Source organism: Phyllostomus hastatus, unplaced genomic scaffold, assembly GCF_019186645.2.
Source record: "Phyllostomus hastatus isolate PE091 unplaced genomic scaffold, TTU_PhHast_1.1 phas_scaffold_39, whole genome shotgun sequence".
Classification (NCBI taxonomy): Eukaryota; Metazoa; Chordata; class Mammalia; order Chiroptera; family Phyllostomidae; genus Phyllostomus; species Phyllostomus hastatus.
The window spans coordinates 27170154-27191371 of NW_025334028.1; the positions used below are offsets into that span (position 1 = coordinate 27170154).

The following is a 21218-nucleotide window of genomic DNA, read 5'->3' on the forward strand; positions in this document are numbered from 1 at the left end:
TTTGCAATGAGGCACTTAAAAAGGGGCAGAGCACCTGAATAGGCTATAGAGAGCCCGATGCAGGCCACAGCCCTACTGTGCATTCTAAATAGAGAATAGCCAGCTTTCCTCTCAAGGAACCCCAGAACACCGTTAAGTTGTACATTTGGGATGTGACTGACAGAGGCAGTGTTGCACCAGATACTAAGATGCCCACCAGATGTGGCTTCCCTCTTCCAACTCTCAGGAGACTGATATGCCTCAGGCCACAACTTTCCTTATATATCCTTTGGTAATTCAGCTTGTTCATAACTATTAAAATAACAGTTGGTCTCCATTTTCTATATTTCTATAGGTTTTGTTTTCATAATTAAAAAGTCAATATATTAATAAAATTAAAACCAATAAATTCTGCCCTTATAGTCAGTCTTCCATGCCCCTCAGAGAGGTTCACACATTCCCAGACATTCGAGTGGACCTTGCTATTTCACTTGGGCTGATCACACCGTGTGCGTGCCTGTCTCCTGTTCTGTAAAACAGGAATGCTCTGACCTGTGTCTACATCAAAAGGAGCTACATAGGGGAGCAGCATGCACAAGGAAGTGGAAAGACCAATGGATTTAGAGCCATATAGTCATGAGTTCTAATTTTGGTGCTTAAACTTACCAGGTATGTGATCTTGGGTAAGTTAGAGAATTTCTCAGTGTCAGTGTGAAGTGGGTAGTATCTATTGTACCTTATATGGTATGTGCACATAAGACATCTAAAACAGTGCCTAACATAGAATATTTAATAAATGGTAACTATTTTCCTAACGGTGCTTTGTAAACCACAAAGCATCTTCTGTAAACATCATGTGTTGATGATGATAATAGAACAAAAAAGAAAGAAAAAGATTTGGCAAGGGAAGAGCAGCACAATGCTAGAAACATGAAAGTACAAAGTGTGTGAGGAGAGGAGTGAGCAGCATGGCATGGCTGGAGGATTTCCTGAGGAAATCCGAGTTTTTTTCTTTTTTATCCCCTCAAGAATATGGAAAGCCATTCAAGGCATTCTGAAAAAACTACAAGGCAAGACCTGTGCTTTACGAAAACAACTGTTTAGAAATGTGGAAGATGGGATGGTGGGAGAAAAGCCAGAGGCAGGACTTAGGAGGCAAGAAGGTATGAAATGGCGCCAGAACAACTGGAGATGAGGAGGAGGGGCAGGGTCACAAAGGCACACAGGGAGGCTGTTATAACAGTGCCAGTGAAATAAGTGGGGAAAGCAGCAAAGAATGGGGGTGTAGGAAGGGAGATGACAAACATTTAGGTGGTCTTCATTAGTAAAGATCATAGAAGACATGTTCAAATGATTTTAAGGGTTTGAGTGGGGGACTAGGAGAATGTTAATGCCATTGTTCTTCAACAAAAGAATTAACAAGAACAAAGGAATTAACACAAGGTCAGTTTTGGATGAGAGGGTTCGAAGGCAAGAAGAGATGTTCAGTAGGCAGACCTCAGGAGAAGGACATGGGCTTCTTAGGTAGATTTGGGAGTCATCACCATAGAGAACTGAAACTAGGGAAACTGGATGACACTCAAACAGAGTTTAGGACCTCTAAAACAATAAATTATAGGGAATTATGTTAAAATGTAAACATATTTACATAGGACAAATAAGTGGACAGAGGTTGGCTAAATGAAGTCTACAATGGTGATTTGAAGACTTGAAAAGAGATAATAAGGTATGCAAATAAAAACAATAATATCTACAGAAATCTTATTATTGTACTAACTTTGTTATTTTACATTAATGGATAAAAATAAATGTCAATAAAATCTTTGGGCTCCTTCAGGCATAGAAATGTGAACCAGTCAAAACTCAATGCTTTTAAATTTCTGCTGTAAAATTAGATCTTTTTCATATCAATAAATATCTGGAAGAGACTAATTCAAATATTCCAGTGTTTATTTACATAGTGCATATCTTAGAAAATTTGGGGAAAAAAATAGAGTTCCAACAGAAAGTCATCAAATTCTCACAGATCAGCCTATCTCTAGCACTTGTGGGAGACAGAGTCTGGAAGTCCTCAGAAACCGAAGTCTTGATGGCAGAACTTCAAATGCTCCCATCACTTGCCAAGGAAGTGCCACACTTGCTCTGCATTTAAAATGGCGGGGGGCGGGGGTGGGGTGGGGAGGAGAAAGGTGTTAGGGAAGGGATGACAAGGGCGGGAACAAGGAAGAATAAGAAACATTTAATTTAGACATTCAGGAAGTGTTTACACAGATAAAAACAATCAAGAAACTTAGTATAACATATTTCTCTGGTTAAAGCTACTTCCATTTAAACTCAAGTTCTCTCATTAGGAACAAGCCTTATATAAAACTACATTAAAAATTCTAGGGCGTTCCCACTTTCTTTCCTACTTCCTTCTGGGTCCTTTTAGTCTCTATTGCATACTGCAGACGTTAGTGCCCTAGCTATAGCACGAAGTCTAGAAAAACCTTAAACTGTAAGACTTGACTACCCATGGAACACCCCGCACAGAACAGTATTACAAAGAAACAATGGGTTAGTTTCCCATGTAAGGAATAGGAATGATTTCATGCTTCCCCATGAAATCATGTCTATGAGGTTGCTCCTTTCTATACATCCTAGAACTGGATTCACAGTAAATAGTTCTCATTTTCCCTCCAAATTAACAAGTTCAATATTCTCCTAATGTTTTTTTATTAAAGCAAAAGAGCAAAGGTCTTGCCAAAATTGAAAGACAAATGATATGTGCATGTGCTTGTATTCTGAAATTTTTACCACAGAACATTTTTACTCGTTTTTCAAAACAGCTTCAAATAATGGTACTAAATAATATGGTGTTTTTAGTCCTACTACAATTTTGATTTGTAAGATCTTCAGTTAAAATGAATGATTAAAATAATAAAAGATAATAAAGACAGTCTCCCAAATCAGGTATTTAGAGTCTTGTTAAGTTTATCAAAACTAGCGAGAATCTCCTTACTTCACCAAAAAGTCACTAAATAATCAAACTATTTTCTAGCCTAAAAGTAATAAAGGTATTCTTTCTCATTTTCTGAGATTAGGAAATAAGGTATTTCATTGAAAATTTTAATGACTTTTTAAAAGTATAACTTTCAAAAAATGTTTACTTATTGATTTGAGAAAGAGAGAGAGAAACATTGATTTGTTGTTCCACCTACCCATGCATTCTCTGGTTGATTCCTGTGTGTGCCCCAACCTCGAATCAAACCCACAACCTTGGCCTAGCAGGACGACGCTCCAACCAATAAGCAATCTGGTCAGGGTGTTAGTTTATATAACTTTTAAATGAATATCTATTTATTTCTTTTCTTTTTTTGGTTTCCACTAACTGTAAATGTATTCATTTATACATCTAGCTCCTCAAAGACCAAAACATACCATACCTTCTTCATTACTTTCTTTATTTATTGAAGATGGTACCTGAAAGATAAGAACAGAGTCTGTTACAATGAATCTTTTGATGTATAGAAAATGTGTCTGAAAGTTTTCTCCGTAAATCTATAAATCACGTTCACACATAATGATTCTCTAACCTGAAAAAAGTAAATGTTCCTTTTGCTTATTATCATTGCTTATTCTTTCAGATAAACAAACTACAGACTTAGAGTCAAATAAAAAAAAGCATGCTTGAAAATATCTTCCCTCATGGGAACTACTGGGGATGAAAAGAGAGGTTTTCTTTCAGCTGCTGCTTTGGCTGAAGTCCTGAGAACAAAAATCAAACACTCACATTCGTAAGTATGTGCACGCATGTGCGTGTACACACACAGACACACATACAAATGACATAATGTATTTAGCTGCTTTCTAGAAATTTTAAGATAACTTTTGTTTATTTCAATGACTAGGCCAAGATTTTTAGAGCATATGTAATATAATCTGTGGTAGACAAGTTTGAAAGAAAGGTTTTCTTGAGATACAAAATTTTTTTCTAAGAATACATTTTTAAAAGATTTAAAAAAACCATTTTATTGGAAGATCCATTTTCCAGAGGTAGAAATGCATAAAGCCCAAGAGCACTTAGAATAAACTTCTATGTAATCACTACTGAGCTTGAGAAATGGAACATGGCATGTTCTTCCCCAAGCATAACCTCATTTCCCCAAGGGATAACCACTACTTGGTTTTACAACACACCGTTCAGGTTTCAAAGTTAATAATCAACTTCCAATTCTCTGAATTTGCTCACTCTCAGTAGGGAAGATCTGCCTTTAACATTTGAGATCTGGGGCAAAGGCAGGAATAAAAGACCATCTATTACACATCTGAATATTTAAAAGTTATAAATCAAGCTAATAAAGTGATGACTAAAATATAAAGCATGTTTCACCCTACTACCTTGTAAACATTCCTGTGTAATTACTTAAAGCTCTTACTTAGCATTCTGGACGCCTCAGAGACTACCTGAGGATGACAGATCAAGAAGAGGCATACGGCCCTCACCCTGCCCCTTGTCACCTCCTACTCCAGGATCCATTCTGCACTGGGGGAACCACATGCACAAAGGTGGGAATTCCAGCCCACACATCTCTGCAGCCTCTGACTGCAAATGGCCACCCCCCCAAGCCCCTGCAGAAGTAACAGCACGCACACAGCCACATAGTGAGTGAGTGTGAATCTGGGCAGATGCCCATGCAAACCCTGAAAATGGGCCTACAGCTGTTGAGGCAAAGAATTCCAGGGTGCTGAGTAGCAAGAAGGTGGTCTAGAGTAAAGGGCTTGGCCTCCTGGTGAAGACACAGCTTTGGCCCCTTGGTCTTGCCCTGTGGGAAGGGCCATCACTGGATAAAGGCCAAAGCAGATCCTCTAAAAAGTAGACTCCAAGTAGGACCCTCTAGGTGTAAGGGCACAACTGAATGAAAACAACTCAGCAGGAAAATAACATTTAAATTTCAGAAATATTAAAATATTCCCTATACTTAATGTGTCACATAGGAGTATGTTTTTGGCTGAGATTAGCAATTAAATTGGTGAACTCTGGGTAAAGCAGATTGCCCTCCACTGCATGGGTGGGCCTCATCCAATCAATGGAAGGTCTGAATAGAACAAAAACACAAGCCTCCCCAAGCAAGAGAGAATTCACCAGCAAAATGCCTTTGGACTTCATCTGCACCACTGGCTCTTTCAGGTTTCCAGCCTGCTAGCCCAGTGTGCAGATTTTGGACTAGCCAGGCCTCTACACTGTCTCTCCCCCCACCCCTACACCCATCCGCCCCCTCCTGTCTGTCTGGAGAAGCCTAACTAATACATCTTTCTGAATCATAAATGATTTGAAGTTGTTTTTCCTTCAACTCTTTAACAAATACTAATCGAGATGTCTGGTCAAGATGAAGGCATAAGTAAACACGCTTCACCTCCTCATGTAACCACAGAAAGAATTACAACTTGACCTCAAAACAAATAACACTCAGAACCATATGAAAGTCTGACAACCAAGAATTTAAAGAAGCCACATTCATCCAGAGGGTAGGAATGGTGGAGATGAGACAGGTGGAGAGGCACGGAGATGTGGTGTGGAACGGAGAGGCGGCAGTGGAATGGGCAGTCCCACATTCACTTGTGACAGATAAAAATCGGGAGGGACACCTTGGGAATGAGTGATCCTAGCCTCAGGGCAGACTGCACAGACCAGGGTTCCAGTGCTAGGAAGATAAATCCTCATAACTTCTGTCTGTAAAAACTGGTGGGGGTTGGGGCAGTAGAAGAAACTGCTGGATTTTCAGCAGACTCTGATTAAAGGGCTTGCATGGACTTCATACGTACCAGACCCATGCCCTGTGGGATTCAGCAGCAGGCCAACAGCTGCAGGGCCCCAAGCTGCACAGGGCAGTGCCAGGCAAACCTCCAGAAGCTAGACAGTGTCACTGTCTCTTCTCCAAACCCTCCCTGCACACAGAACCACAAGGTGGTGAAATGGGTTGCCCTGCCCTAGTAAGTACCTAAGGCTGTGTCCCACATAATTTACAAGTGCCTTTTAAACAATAGGCCACACTACTAAGAGAGGGAGTCAAAGCAGCTCTACCTAATACACAGAAGCAAACACAGGGAGGCTGCCAAATTGAGGAGACAAAGAAATATGGCCCAAATGAAAGAAGAGAACAAAACCCCAGAAGAAGAACTAAATGAAACACAGATAACTAACCTATCAGATGGAGAGTTCAAAATACTGGTGATCAGGATGCTCAAAGAACTCACTGAGTACGGCAACAAAATAAAAAAGACCCTGAAGGAAATGAAGGTTACACCAAGTGAAATGAAGAAAAAACTACAGGGAAGCAATAGTGGTGGGGATGAAGCCAGGATTCAAATCAACAATTTAGAACATAAGGAAGAAATAAGCATTCAATCAGAACAGCAAGAAGCAAAAAGAATTAAAAAAAAAAATGAGGACTGTATAATGTGCCTTTGGGACATTTCCAAATGTACCAACCTCCGAATCATAGGGATGCCAGATGGAGAAGAGGAAGTGCAAGAAATTGGAAACTTATTTGAAAAAATAATGAAGGAAAACTTCTCCAGTTTGGTGAAGGAAATAGACATGCAAGTCCAGGAAACACAGAGAGTCTTTTTGGGACCCAAAGAGGCCCACATCAAGAAACATCATAATTAGAATGCCAAAGATTAAAGATAAAGAGAGAATCTTAAAATCAATAAGAGAAAAGCAGGGAGTTACCTATAAAGGAGTTCCCATAAGATGGTCAGCTGAGTTCTTAACAGAAATTTTGCAGACAAGAAGGAACTGGCAAGAAGTGATGAAAAGCAAGGACCTACATCTAAGATGACTCTATCCAGCAAGACTATCATTCTGAATGGAAGAGCAGATAAAGTGCTTCCCAGACAAGGTGAAGCTAAAGGGGTTCATCATCACCAAGCCATTATTACATGAAATGTTAAAGGGACTTATTTAAGAAAAAGAACAAGATCAAAACTATGAACACTAAATGGAAATAAATTCACAAATATCAACTGAATCTAAAACAAACAAATAAACAAATAAACAAACAAAAGGCAAACAGAACAGGAACAGAATCATAGCTATGGAGATCATTTGGAGGATTATCAGCTGGGAGGGAACGGGGGCGGGGAGAATGGGGGTAAAGTACAGGGATTAAGAAGCATGATTGGTAGGAACAAACAGACAGGGGGAGGTTAAGAATAGCATGGGAAATGGAGAAGCCAAAGAACTTATATGCATGACCCATGGACATGAACTAAGAGGGGGCACTGCTGGAGGAAATGGGGGTACCAGGCAGAGAGGGTGAAAGGGGGAAAAATTGGAACTGTAATGGCATAATTCATAAATATTTTTTAAAAGAAAAAATGCTAATGAAATATGCTTTGTTTTGTTTGTCACAGAAAAGGATGATGCAACAATGTAAATAAAGACCTTCGCACATTTTATGTGAAAGATCCTTGACATTTTCCAAGTACTTCAAAAAATAAGAAAAGTTTTATTCAGCTTCCTAGCACAGAGAAAATACTTAATTATAGCTGGTTTTGAGGATGGCAGAACTTACTCTTTGAAATGTTTAAGCTCTTTAAATTGTGTAGGACACAGACTACAAAGTTTGTTGGAAAGTTAGCTGTTTAGGTTTCCCACTTAAAATCAGCAGCTGCTTCTTGCTGGAGCTAACAAACATTTTGGAGAAAGAAAATGTATGGTATAAAACGGAATAACTGAGCAGCTTCTCATAAACCTAAAATGTATTACAGAAAAGTAATGAACAAACTACTCTAGCTGAAACATTTATCATTAAGCTTTATTTAAAAAATAATTTCCAGGTCCTGGCTGGGTAGCTCGGTTAGTTAGAGCATCACACCAATAGGCCAAGGTTGTGGGTCTGATTCCTGGTCAGGGCACATACAAGAAGAATTAATCGATGAGTGCACAAACAAGTAGAACAACAAATGGATGTCTGTCTGGCTGTTTCTCCCTTGCTCCCATCTTCTCTCTCTAAAATCAGTAATAAATTAGTCTTTTAATTTTTTCATTCTGCAAATGTTTATTTCTTGGTTGGTAGAATATATTCAGAATGTACAAAGCCTTATATAAAAGAAAAACATCATTGGTAATTTAACACTCATAATAAACAAATTTTGAGGTAACTTGTTTTTTAGACATTTTCCATACTATCATACACCATAGAGAGAAGCAGTTCTATTTATAAACAACAACATGGGTTCATGATGTGCATCAGCTATTCAACTGTAATGACTTCCTGACTTTTAAACCTAATAACAAACATAACATGCGCTCAGGGAAGCTAGAAGAACAAAGAACTGCGCAGAGCAGCACTTAAAAGGGCCTGCACCCCAACTCCCAATCTCAGCCAACAAAAGTCACCACTGTTGTATTTTCCTAGTAAGAAACAAACAAAAAAAGATTTTTAGTTACTTCTATTTCTCAGTAGGGAAAAATGTGGGCACTCTCTAATCATTGAAGATAAATTCTTCACAAAGTAATAGTATTTTATACCCCAATTCTAAAAATGCTATCTCCTCCCTTTATCCCACTCCAAAAATACTTCTCACAAATATTCATATCTTTAATTTCTTTCAGATAAATCTAGTGTTCTTGTTACCAAAGTATCCCTCTTTCTTTTTCAACCAAAGAAGGTTCATTCTGGCCTCAGTCCCTATCAAGTACAAACTTAAAAAAAATTAATACAAAGTATTAATACAACTGCTCTGCACTTAGTATCTCCTTCAAATAACCCCACTAGCTTCCAACAAGCATTTTCTTAGTTATTCTTAAACAAAATGTTAAAGAGTATTTTAAGGTCATGTAAGTTTAATCTACTTCTTCAAGAATGCATATAATTGGCTAGTAGCCAACCCAATGACTGATTCGATTTTCATTTCTTTTGCCCATCTTTGAGTGCTAATGCACAGTGAAGCTTTTAAGGGGCAAAAAGGAAAAGGAGGAGGGAGATAGAAGTCCACTAAAGTCAGATCCTGGGTTCATCAAGACATGACTTTTTTATAATGAATATTTTATGAGTTGCCATAAAGATGTCCATGCTCAATCACAAATAAAACACATCTGTATGGTATAAATGTCATAGTATGACATCATCAGAAAATTACATCCACAGAACGGCTCTGCCCTAAAAGGAAACAGCCAGCCCTCTTTGATGGAGATGTAGCTTTGACTGGAGTGAGTGCCCACAGAGGAAGAGTCTAGTGCCAAGCATTCCAAGGGGTCCAAGTAACCCTGGTGATAAAAGGGTGTTTCAGCCAGACTGACTTCAGAGCTCAGTTCTGAGTTGGCTTGACTTCAATTACCAGAAGCCAAGAATTGTCATCGCTTCCTGGGATATGCAAGAAACCCATTACTGTCATGTCACCAATAGCTTTCAGTAGAGATAAAGTATACGCTCACAGGAAAACCATTTGAGAAGCATGCTGTTAAAATTCCTATCCAACAACTATAATGAACTGTAACACTGTTCTGGTCATCACTTTCAGAATTTGAAACTACTTTTTAACACTGATTAGTTGGTATTTTCCTACTAGAGCACAGGACCCCTAAGTGTGCACATCCAAGCTAGCTGCTTTATTGATTTGTCTTTGTTGTGGGCCTCTCCAATGCCTCCAGTGGGGACCCAGTCCACAACCCAGGTATCTGCCCTGACCGGGAATTGAACCACCAGCCTTTCGGTTCGCAGGCTGGCGCTCCATTCACTGAGCCATACCGGCCAGGGCTTTGGTGTGAATTTTTAAAAGTGCTATTGTTCTTAAATGATAACAATGCCTCAGACTCATATGAGAGGCTTATGTTGATGAATTCACCTAAAGTCCTTCACATGGATTCATCCTTGAGACTCCATGTAAACACCAATGTGCATTTATAAGATTGCTGGTCCAGTTTAAGGATAAAATAGATGGCTACACTATATACTGATATTAACTGCCACTAACTGCGCACTCTATGCCCTGGCCTCCTGAATGCAATGCTCTTCAAACTTCAGCTCAAAAGTCCTGACATCAAATATAAAATGACCATCCAAATATCAGATTATACTACGTATCTTATTACTGAAAAAATGCTGTCAGAATGAGATACCTGTAATTCAAGTCGTCATTTCCTCCTTCCTTACTGTGCATTTGTGCACCAGTGTCACTGTCATCTCCTGGCTCTGGCTACTTCAGTTTTGACTGGGATGCTTTTAATAGGGATCTGGCCATGACAAGGCAAGATCTAAGCCAGACTGAGGCTGCTGAGAGCTCTCTGGAAGGCATTCTAGCTTTCCAGTTGTAGGTGTCTCTACCTTTCTGGAACCTTCTCTGTGACTAACGTAAGCTAAAAGGTTTATGGTATCATGGGACCAAGTCCCTGCAACTGGGTCGGAGTGTGGTGACTTACTACTCTCCTTGGCCTGGCCCCAGATTCTAAAGTTTTTAAATCCCTGGGGCCACCAGGCTGTGCAGGGTCAGAGGCAGGTCTGGAAATTCCTTTAGCAACAAATGTGGTTCTCTTTGTCAGTTCTACATGCACTGAGTTTGTGTGTGGACCCTCAAAAAGTTATATACATTATATTTATAAAAGACTACGGTCATTAAATATTAGAGAACCTTACAAATTTCCTAATTTAAACTTTTCCCAACTTCACATGCTACTTAGAGGTTTTCTAATTCCTCAGAGGGCAGCATACAAGGAAAAGGCTTAAACAGTAGCATGTGGGAGAATTTTGAGGAAAAAATTCCCAGATGGGGAAAGTGGTTAAGAATGAAAATAAGTTACATTGTGGAAACTAATATATTCTCTCCCCCCATCCTTCTTCCTGTTTAGTTCTCTGAAAATAGGACTCATTCTCATAGAATAATTTAGATTAGGTTGACTTTTTCATTAGTCAACAATGGAATGGGCCATCTCATGAAGGAGTGACAACCTCATCACTGAAGATTTCAAAAAGAGGCTGGAACTGATGGGGCTTCTCTTTGTGATCAATGGAAATAACAACACGAAAAACAATAGTAACATAAACCCCAACTTTTATTGGACACCTTCTTGCTAGTCCACATTTTACCTGGAATATGTCATTCAATTCTCCACAACAGCCTTGATGAGGAAGACATTTTTATTATTTTAGTTCCATTTTATAAATAAGAAAATCAAAGCCTAAATGAGTCAAATAATTTGTTTCAAATTAAGAATAAAAGAGCTGGGATTTGGACCTAAAGTTTGACTCCAGAACAAACCTTTCTTTTTTCTTTCAATAAAGGACTAAAACTGACATGACATAAACTGCACGTAAGTTTTGCTATATATACACTTGTGAAACCATTATCAAGATATATCAAGACAATAAACATATTTGAATGTTTCCTAAGTCCCTGTAAAAATGGTTGTAAATCCCTCCTTCCGGGTTCTCCCACAAACCCTCTGACCAACGATCTGTTTTGTGTCGGTATACATAGGCATTTGCATAGCCTAAAATTTTATATAGCACATGGTGTGATACAATATGTGTATCTTTTTTCCACTCAACATAATTTTTAAAAAAATTCGGCCATGTGTAGCATGTACCAAATTAATTTCTTTCTTTCTGTCTTATATGATAGGTATATGTTTAACTTTTCACAAAAATGCCAAATTGTTTTCCCAAGTGGTTGTAGCATTTTGCATTCCAGCCAGCAGGGTACAGGAGTACCAGCTCCTCCACATCCTTGCCAACAACTGGTATGGCCAATCTTTACATTTTTAGCTATTTTAAAAAGTGTGCATAGTATGTCATTGTGGTTTTCAATCTGCATTTCTTAAATGACTAGTAAATTGAGCTTCATTTCATGTGTTTCCAGTATATCTTCTTTGGCAAAGTGACCAAGTATTTTGCATTTTGGGGAGAGAGGAGATGATTCATTTTCTTACTCAACTGTGAGGGTTTTTTAAATATATTCTGGATATAAATCACTTTATCAGGTATATGCCTTTCAAATATTTTCTTCTAGTATGTGGCTTCTTTCTAGTTTTTTAAAAGTATACTGTACAGAACAAAAATTTTTAATTTTAATGATGTCCAATTTATCATTTTAAAAACTAGACTGTGCTTTTAATAATATATCTTAGAAATCCTACTTAACTAACCTGAGGCCAAATAGGCTTACAGTTTTATGTTTGAAACTTTGGTCTAAGATACTCTTTAGATAATTATCACATGTAGTTCAAGGTGTGAAATAAAGTGTTTTTCCCCACATGGAATACCCAATTCTTCAAGCACTATTTGTTAAACAGATTATAATTTCAAACATCAGTTGTTCATATATACGTAGGTCTATTTATGGATTTTGTTTCATTGATCTCTTTGTTTAGTTTTATACCATTACTACACTCTCTTGATTATTGTAGCTTTATAAACTATGTTGAAATCAGGAATAGTTACTATTCCAATTTTGTTTCTACAAAGTTGCTTAATATATTGCAGGGCCTTAGCATTTACATGCATGAGTTTGTTAATTTCCACAAAAAAGTGCATTAAAATTTGATTGACACTGCAATGAATCAAACGTCAACTTGAGGAGAACTGACATAACAAAACCGAGTCATCTAGCCCACGAACACATTATATCTTCCAATGTATTTATTTCTCTGATTTCCATTGGCAATGTTTTATTGTTCTCAGGGTACAGGTTCTTTGTTTATTTTTTTTCCAGATGTATCTCTAAGTGTTTCATACTTATAATGTCATTATAAATAATGTATTTATTTTTAGTTTCCAACTGTTTGCTGTTAGTATACAACAATACGCTTGTTGTATATTGATCTTGCATCCTGCAAGCTTGCTGACATCACTTACTCTAGTAACTTTTTGGTAGATTTCTTTCTTTTTTCTTAAATTATTTATATTTTATTTATGATGCTATTACAGTTTTCCCAATTTATCCTCATTTGTCCCCCTCCAACCTGCACACCCCCAACTCTCCAGCATTCCCCACCCCTTAGTTCCTGTCCATGGGTTGTACATATTAAGTTCTTTGAATCCTCTGTTTCTTATATCATTTTTGACCTCTCCCCGTCTATGTAATGCCTACCAATTATGCTTCTTCTTCCCTGTGCCTTTTCCCCCATTTCTCCCCTCCCGCTTCCTACTGAAAACCCTCCATGTGATATCCATTTCTCTGATTCTGTTCCTGTTCTAGATGTTTGCTTAGTTTTTGTTTTCACTGTTTGTTTTTTCTTTTAGGTTCATTTGCTGATAGTTATGAGTTTGTTGTCATTTTACTGTTCAGAGTTTTTTATTTTCTTCAATTTCTTAGATAAGTCCCTTTAACATTTCATATAATGAGGGCCTGGTGATGAACTCCTTTAACTTGACCGTATCTGGGAAGCACTTATCTGCCCCTGCATTCTAAATTAAAGCTTTGCTGGATAGAGTAATCTCGGATGTAGGTCCCTGCCTTTCATAACTTCAACTACTTCTTTCCAGCCTCTTCTTGCCTGTAAGGTTTCTTTTGAGAATCAGCTGATGGTCTTATGGGCACTGCTTTGTAGGTAATTGTCTCCTTTCCTCTTGCTTTTAAGATTCTCTCTGTATCTTTAATCTTGGTAACTTAATGATGTGTCTTGGTGTGTTCCTCTTTGGGTCCAACTTCTTTGGGACTCTCTGGGCTTCCTGGAAGTCTATTTCCTTCACCAGATTGGGGAAGTTTTCCTTCATTTTTTGTTCAAATAAGTTTTCAATTTCTTGCTGTTGTTCTTTTCCTTCTGGCACTGCTATAATTCGGGTATTGGAATGTTTAAAGTTGTCCCAGAAGTTCCTAAGCTTCTCTTCATTTTTTTTTTTGAATTCTTATTTCTTCATTCTGTTCCAATTGAATGTTTATTTCTTCCTTTTGTACCAAATCATTGATTTGCATCCTGGCTTCCTTCCTGTCACTATTTGCTGTTTGTCCCTGAATACTTTGCTTTATTTCACTTTGGGTATCTTTCATTTTTTCTTTCATTTTTTGACCACGTTCAATCAGTTCTGTGAGCATTTGATTACCAGGACTTTAAATTCTCCATCAGGTAGGTTGGCTATCTCCTCATCACTTAGCTCTCTTTCTGGAGTTTTTCTCAGTTCTTTCATTTGGGCTCTTTCTTTGTCTTGGCACACCTGTTAAGTTGTAAGGGGGCGGGGCCTTAGGTATTCACCTGTTAAGTTGTAAGGGGGCGGGGCCTTAGGGCAGGGCAACCCTCCTGGCTATGCTGCACCACTGCCAGTTGGTTGATTGTTTAATTCCTTGGTTGTTGGAGTTCCATGCAGTTTGATTTTCTGGCACTTCTGGTTGCTTACTGATTTTAGCTTGGTGGTTATCCTCCCTTTAGTTGTGGGAGGAAGCGAAGGGTTTCTAGCTACTCCTCCATCTTGGCTGGAACTCACATTTATCAGTAGATTTCATTAGATATTCTACACAGACATTTATGCTGTTCTTTTTCACAATTTGGATGTCTTTTCCTTCATTTTAATGCTTTAGTGCACTGGCTAGAACTTTCAGTAAAAACACTGAGTAAAAGTAGTAAGAGCCAACTAGGCTTAGAACTGTATTCATGGAAAGGTTTTGAAGTGCAAGTTTAACGTGTGTATGCCTATTTCTTCTTCTTCAGTGAGATTTGGCAGTTTATATCTTTCAAGGAATGTGTCCATTTTACCCAAGTTGTCAGATTTATTGGTATAAAGTTTTCCACAATATTTCTCAATTCTCCTACTATCTGTAAAATCAGCAGTGGTGTCATTTATTTTCATTCCTGACACTGAAGATTTGTCTTCTTTCTTTTCTTTCCTGCTCTTTCTGAATAAAGGTCTATCAATTTTATTGGTCTTCTCAAAGAACTAGGTTTGGCTTCATTAATTTTCTGTATTGATTTTCTGGGCATACAAGTTTTTAGAACTATGAGATACTTCAAACATACAGAGAGTGCTGAGACTACTATAGTACATACCTACTCCCTAGATTTTTAAATGTTAATATTGTTATTTCAGAAATTTCACAACTGAAGTCTTTTTTCTGGCTACTCATCAAGATTAAAATCTTATTTCCTTTTCCTGTCTGAGGTTACTTCCCCTGACTATTATGCTAACACCAGTGTTTATTGCTATTTGTTTCTGAATTGTGAACACCATAGCTCTTTGTGTTCATTAGAAATACATGGTACTACTGCTCTGGGAGTTTTAAAATTTAGCAACATGGAGAGTCATGCAGTTCTAATTCACATATTTCACCTATGTCATCATATTCTACTGCATAATACACTACAGTTTACTTATCCAGGTTGTTTTTAATTGATACATATTTATTTGGTTTTCAATTTTCCCATGTCTGATCATATAAACACATATTAAATACTCTATAGAATCTAAAAAAGTAATTTCTTAGTGGGTTATAAGCATCTTCAACTTTATTGGAAATTACTTAATTGTTCTTCAAAGTGGTTGTACCAATTTATACTGGCATCAAATATATCCGCATGTATGAGAGGGCTCCTTTTGCCACTCAGTATGTCTGACTTCTAAATGTCTGCCTACTGATAGCTATGAAATTGTGTCTTAGATTGATCTCATTGATTACTAATGACACAGAGCAAATGTTCACATGTTTACTGGCTATTTAAGTATTCTCTTGGGTGAGTTGTCTGTTTATCTTGTTTTTCCATTTCTTCTCCTACTGGGTTATCGTTTTCTTGCAGATTTAAATAAGTTTTTAATCATTTCTAAGTCTTGCTGTTTATATGCACATATCTTCTCCCAATCAATAGCTTATCTTTTAATTTAAGGTATCTTTAGTGGTTGACAGCTTTTTAAAAAGCTTTATATTTATCAATCCTTCCTAGGCTGTTCCTGGCCCTTTACTATTCTGAATAAACTTTAGGATCATCCTGTCAAGTTCAGTGATAACTCCACTAGGATTCTGACTAAAAACAGGTTGACTTCGTGAATTCATATGGGGGAAATCACCATCTTCATGAGTAGCTATCCTTTTAAAATGTTGTAAGTCTATTGTGTTTTCTATTTATTCTTGACTGAGATATAAATTGGTTCGTTTATATCTCAAACAAAATTGTTAATTCATCTGTGTTTAGAAAGGTGTTCTCCCCCCAAATCTCATCATATTTCCTTCTGATTGTGTCTGCAATTATGTTTTCATTTGAATTCTTGATATTTTTATTTGTGCCTTCTCTATTTCATTTCATCATCCTTCCTTTAATAGGTTTGTCTATTTCCTGTCTTAAAAAAGAAACCTAGCTTTTGCTTTAATTGATCCTTGCCATTATTTCTTTGCTTTCTATTTCATCAAATATTTGCTCTGCTCTTTGTAATTTTCTTTTGTATAATGTAAAGAGATAGGAAAAAATAACTGTTGAGTTTAATGTTTGGCCTCTATATTTTCTTTCTTCATTTCTGTTGTGTACATTTAATTTCTCTCAAAAACTATTTTTGCTGCACTGCACAAGTTTTGACATACAGCGATTTAGTTGTCATTCAATTTAAATACTTTACAACTTGTTATAATTCTCTTTTTGATGCATGACTTAATTGAAGTTTGTTTAGTTCCTGAACACACAGATTTGGGGTTTTCTCTTTTAATCGCTCCATAACCCATCAGCAACTTGATCACGTTACTCATGTGGTCCCCATGACGACAACTCGGGCATTTTTTTGCAACTCTCTTTGTGGCCTAACATGTCCTCAATTTCTGGATGTGTCCAAGTATACCAGAACACAACTATGTATTTGTTCTCTAATTATATCCATCTAATCTACTAGATTAGCTTATAAATTTTCTTCCAATTTCATCAACACACTTTAGAGTAACACTTACATACAGTAAAGAATCCGGAAAGTGGTATGTTAAACCCCACTAGTCAAATCAATTATCATTTAAATATCAACTGATACTAGACCTGAAAGGCAAATCAAATACTGTGTATGTGCACATGCACACTCACATGTGCATACACATATACAAACGCATACTCTTTGTTTTCTATAAACACTCTGAACCTTACTCCCTGAAATAAATCTCCAATTACCAGTCACATAGTCCTGAAAAACTAAGAAAGAGTCCCATATTTTTGGCTATCAACTTAGGTAAAGGTTAAGAAAAGGACACAATATCCACAAAATGTAATTGGGTGGTCCTCTGATCGAACCACCAGAGACGAACTCCTGCTGACAGCGGCCACAGGCTGCAGCGCAGACGCCCAGAGTAACCAGGCAGTGCAGTCCTCCGCCCCTTTAGGGATCCCTGGTGCGTTGAGATCTATGTAGCCAACTCTGTTTTTGTCACAGCCATGCCCTTCATAATTGTATATAAAGTCAAGTATCTATACTCATAAAATCTAAAACCCTTTTTAATCATTTCAATTCTCCTCATCTTCTTCAGACCTACAATCCTTCTTATGTTTTCTGCCCCAAGTATAACAAATTATTTCTGTAGATATTTTCTATTTTGTTTCCAAAATCCTTCCAAAGAATAATCAGCAGGATGTTGGCATTTATTTCTTTTTCTTTGTTAAAGTAACAATATCTTTCCTAATTGATCTGTACACATTGTTGAGTGACTACTTAAATTATTTTTGGTCTCAATGCCAAACTTAATTTTGTTTTGATCAAGATATGTTCAGCAATACATGCTTCCTGCAATACTGCTGTTAATCATTCAGAAGTTTAGTCCATTTCTTTTGTTTAAATATATCTTTAAAGTATCTGTTCACCAGAGCAGTTACTTTATTTGAAAAACTCTCACCTAATCAACTCATCATGAGTATCCTGCCAATATACACCTAGAAAGTGAAAACTCCTATTACTGTCTGGCCTTGTTTTAACCATACTTCAGACTCACTTAACAATACGGCTGTCTCAAGATGATATTGCCTGTTGATTCACTTGTTAGAATGAATTTACTCCTTCTGAGCCTATGAATAAACCCTGGGGTTATAGCTGGTTTCTATACACGCTCAGGACTGATATGGTCTGAATATGATCAAGTTTGATGGATGACTTTAACATCTGAAGTTTATTCTGAGTGACCAAAGAACAAATTGGCAGTGCTTTGCACTAGTGCATTGCTCAGTATACAGAAAACCAGAGGGATCTGGGGACATATACTTAAATAATTCAGATTCAAACATTTCAATGTGGTTTAAAGAGATAAAATGTCAAGTCAAAAAAATGCTTTCATTATTAAGAATTTCATTATGACAAGCTGATATAGTCTTCAGGAGAAAATGTTACCTAATCTGGCCTGAATCAGAAGGCTGCTGAAGTGCCATTGGTTGACTTACAAATTTTTAGTGGTGAAACCCCACCTACGTTAAGTTCCATCAGAACTGGTGAAGGAGGACTGCTTTTGCTACATTTTGTTTTTCTCCTGTAGTATTCCCAGTGAAAAATCAGTATAGTACTTTCTTTATTATTATGGAAAGCACAACAAAGTTACCACACCATGTAATTACATCTGGATGTTAATATTTCTGAATTCTAATCTTGTTCCCCAAATCTATCTACCTAGATCATATCCATGTGCTCCATTTTTTTTTCCAAATAGGACTATTTCCCTAGTAATATGACAGGAAACAATTAAAAAAAAAAACAGAATGTAAGATAGAAACTTTAATCTTGAAGCTAATTTTAAGACAAATATCTATTATACCTATTATTTATAAACCCAAAACTAAAATAAATGAAATAGTCTTAATCTGAGCTGGTGAGACTACTTGGGCAAAGATAAAAATTTTTGGGTTTTCTGTCTTTCCTTAAAGAACTAATAGTAGGTATTGATGAGAACTAAATTCAGAATGTAATCTGCATAGATACAAAATTGAAAACTTGAAGAAAATAAATGATATGGTGGTCTACCTTACTAAAATGCCTTCTCTGCATCTTCCCTGACCTCTCTATAGCCTCTTCTCAGCAACGCAGCTGGAGTGTCTTGTTAAAATCTAAGTCAGATCATATCACTCACTTTGCTCAAAACCCTCCAATGGTTCCCAATCTCATTCAGAATGAGAAACAAAATGCTTAAAAGAGTCTTTACGGGCTGTATTACAGGGTCTTTCATAACACTGTACTTTGCCTCCATGTCCAACCCCCAGAGCCAAACAATTCTGGTCGCACCTCCTCCTTTGTCCCTTAGACTTTCTCGACGCTACCAGGCATTGTAGTTCCTCGAATGTTTCTAGAAAATCTCAGGCATCCTCTTGCCTCATGGCCTTTGGGACTGTGGCCTGGAATGCTCTTCCTTCCGATAGACACTTGGCTCACTCTCTCACCTTCTAAGAATCGTGACTCATGGCAGTCTTCTCCCCAGTGCGGCTGTCCCTGACTGCGTCTTCTTTTTTTTTTTTTTTTTAATAACTACAAAGCCCTTCCCACTCCTGGTGCTTTATCCCCTCCTCCCTGCTCCATTTTCATCACAGCATTTATCGCCTTCCAAGACACTGTGTATTTCACTGTGTATTTAATTATTATCCATCTCCCCAATTAGCTATACCAGGGCAGGGGATTTTATATCTTTTCTTTAACACTACATCCCCAGCACCTAGAGCCTGTCTACACATAGCAGGCACTAATTACATAGTTGATAAATCAGTGGGAAAACATTCAAAGCAGCTATAGTGAGGAAACATGTTTGTTGTTCCTAAAATAAACATCTGAGTTTGTTAGTTCCCTACCCAATACTTAATTTTTTTAAAAAACTTAATTTACAAACAGTACTTCTTGCCTAAGCTCATTCCTGAAAACACTTTATATAGAAATAATACTTGATTATCTGAATATGAATTTTCTTATTTAGTGGCATCAAATAAAGCACTATTTTACTAATAAAGTCATTTGTTTCTAGGCAGCAAGTCAGTAGGACATGTAAAAATCCCAGAATATCTTCTTAGTCAGGAGACGGACCTTGAAGACAGCCGAACTAAATGGAAGACCAGGGAGTCTTGTTTGTTTGACTCCCCTTCAGCCAAATGCACCTGTGCCGGCAGTTGGCTGCCCAGTAGCCACTGAAAGGCGGGAACTCATGAGAACACAACAGCATGGAGGAGAATGAATGCACAAACAACACATCAGTCATGTGAGGAAAACCGGCATCATGTGGAGCTAATTAAGTGATTAATGTCCTTAGAAAATTAAATTTAAGTATTCGACTAAAAGCTTTTTGATTTAAATTCCCTGGATTAAAAAAATAGATTTTAATGTTATTTCTTAACTGCTTCCCAAAAGACTTGATACATGTTGCTGCTAGATTTTTCAGAAATTCTGATAGATTTCCTTGTGATATTTGTAACATTAAAAGACAGTTCCCCCTTACCGACTGAACTAATGCTCTTGCTTCCTCCGGAGTGCAATGGAAAGGACTATCGCACACCTGCACGTTCGTGCTGCAAATGAACAGACAATGTTATTATTACACAGGATAAATATGGAGCAATTATCAGAAACAAAGTCAACTCCAAATGCTCCACACTGACAGTGTATGATTTCAGCTAGTGAAAAGGACCTGAATGAATATAAATTAGAAAAACTGAGATTTTTGTATTTTCTTTCAGGCAGGGTTATGAATATATAAGTGTTTAATAGCACTGCACTCTCCAGAATTTAAAAAAAATAGTAAGCAAATCTATAATATCCTGGTGTATATAAAAGACTAAACTAAAACTACACTTCATCTGCACTAAAGAAAAAAAAAAAGATAAATTTGACCCGCAGAATGACAACTCTAAGGAAAAATTTTCCTCTCAGTGAGATGATAAACATTGTAATTGGCTACTGAAAGACATTGTGGAATCTCTTTCTCAGACAGGTATGGAAGATTAAGCTAAGAATGGTGAAAGAAAACCATGTGAATATGAAAACTCAGTTTCCTGACAAGTAAGAAAGTTCAGTAAGGCAGCAGACAGCAGCTCCTTCCACGATCAACAGAGGCTCTCTAAAGTCGAAAGCTCTCCACCCAGTGGGGAACAGCCTCTATCTGCACAAGTTTGCTGCCTACCACCTGTTTCCTACTTCCTAGGTAGGAAAGGTACTGTTCCTCCAAATATAAATTTCATCACAGAAAACAGTAGATTAAAATAGATACAGAAAGAGGTGGTAAGAAGAGGGTTAAAGTACAATTAACTTTTAAAATAGAAGGGAATAGCCCTAGGTGTTGTAGCTCAGTGGACTAAGTGCTGGCCTGCTAACCACAGAGTTGCTGCTTGGATTCCCAGTCAGGGC

General features: G+C 37.4%; 1 protein-coding gene across 1 annotated transcript in view; it reads right to left on the bottom strand.

Annotated features, from left to right (window-relative positions):
* Positions 1-1911: 1911 nt before the first annotated feature.
* PPA2 (inorganic pyrophosphatase 2) overlaps positions 1912-21218 on the bottom strand; it is an 82459-nt gene continuing 63152 nt past the window's right edge. The window contains exons 9-11 of the mRNA XM_045820270.1: positions 20314-20383; positions 3405-3441; positions 1912-2121 (exon numbers count right to left, since the gene is read on the bottom strand). Coding sequence (XP_045676226.1) covers positions 2093-2121; positions 3405-3441; positions 20314-20383 — 136 coding nt within the window. The 3' untranslated portion in view covers positions 1912-2092. The remainder of the gene's footprint in view (positions 2122-3404; positions 3442-20313; positions 20384-21218) is intronic.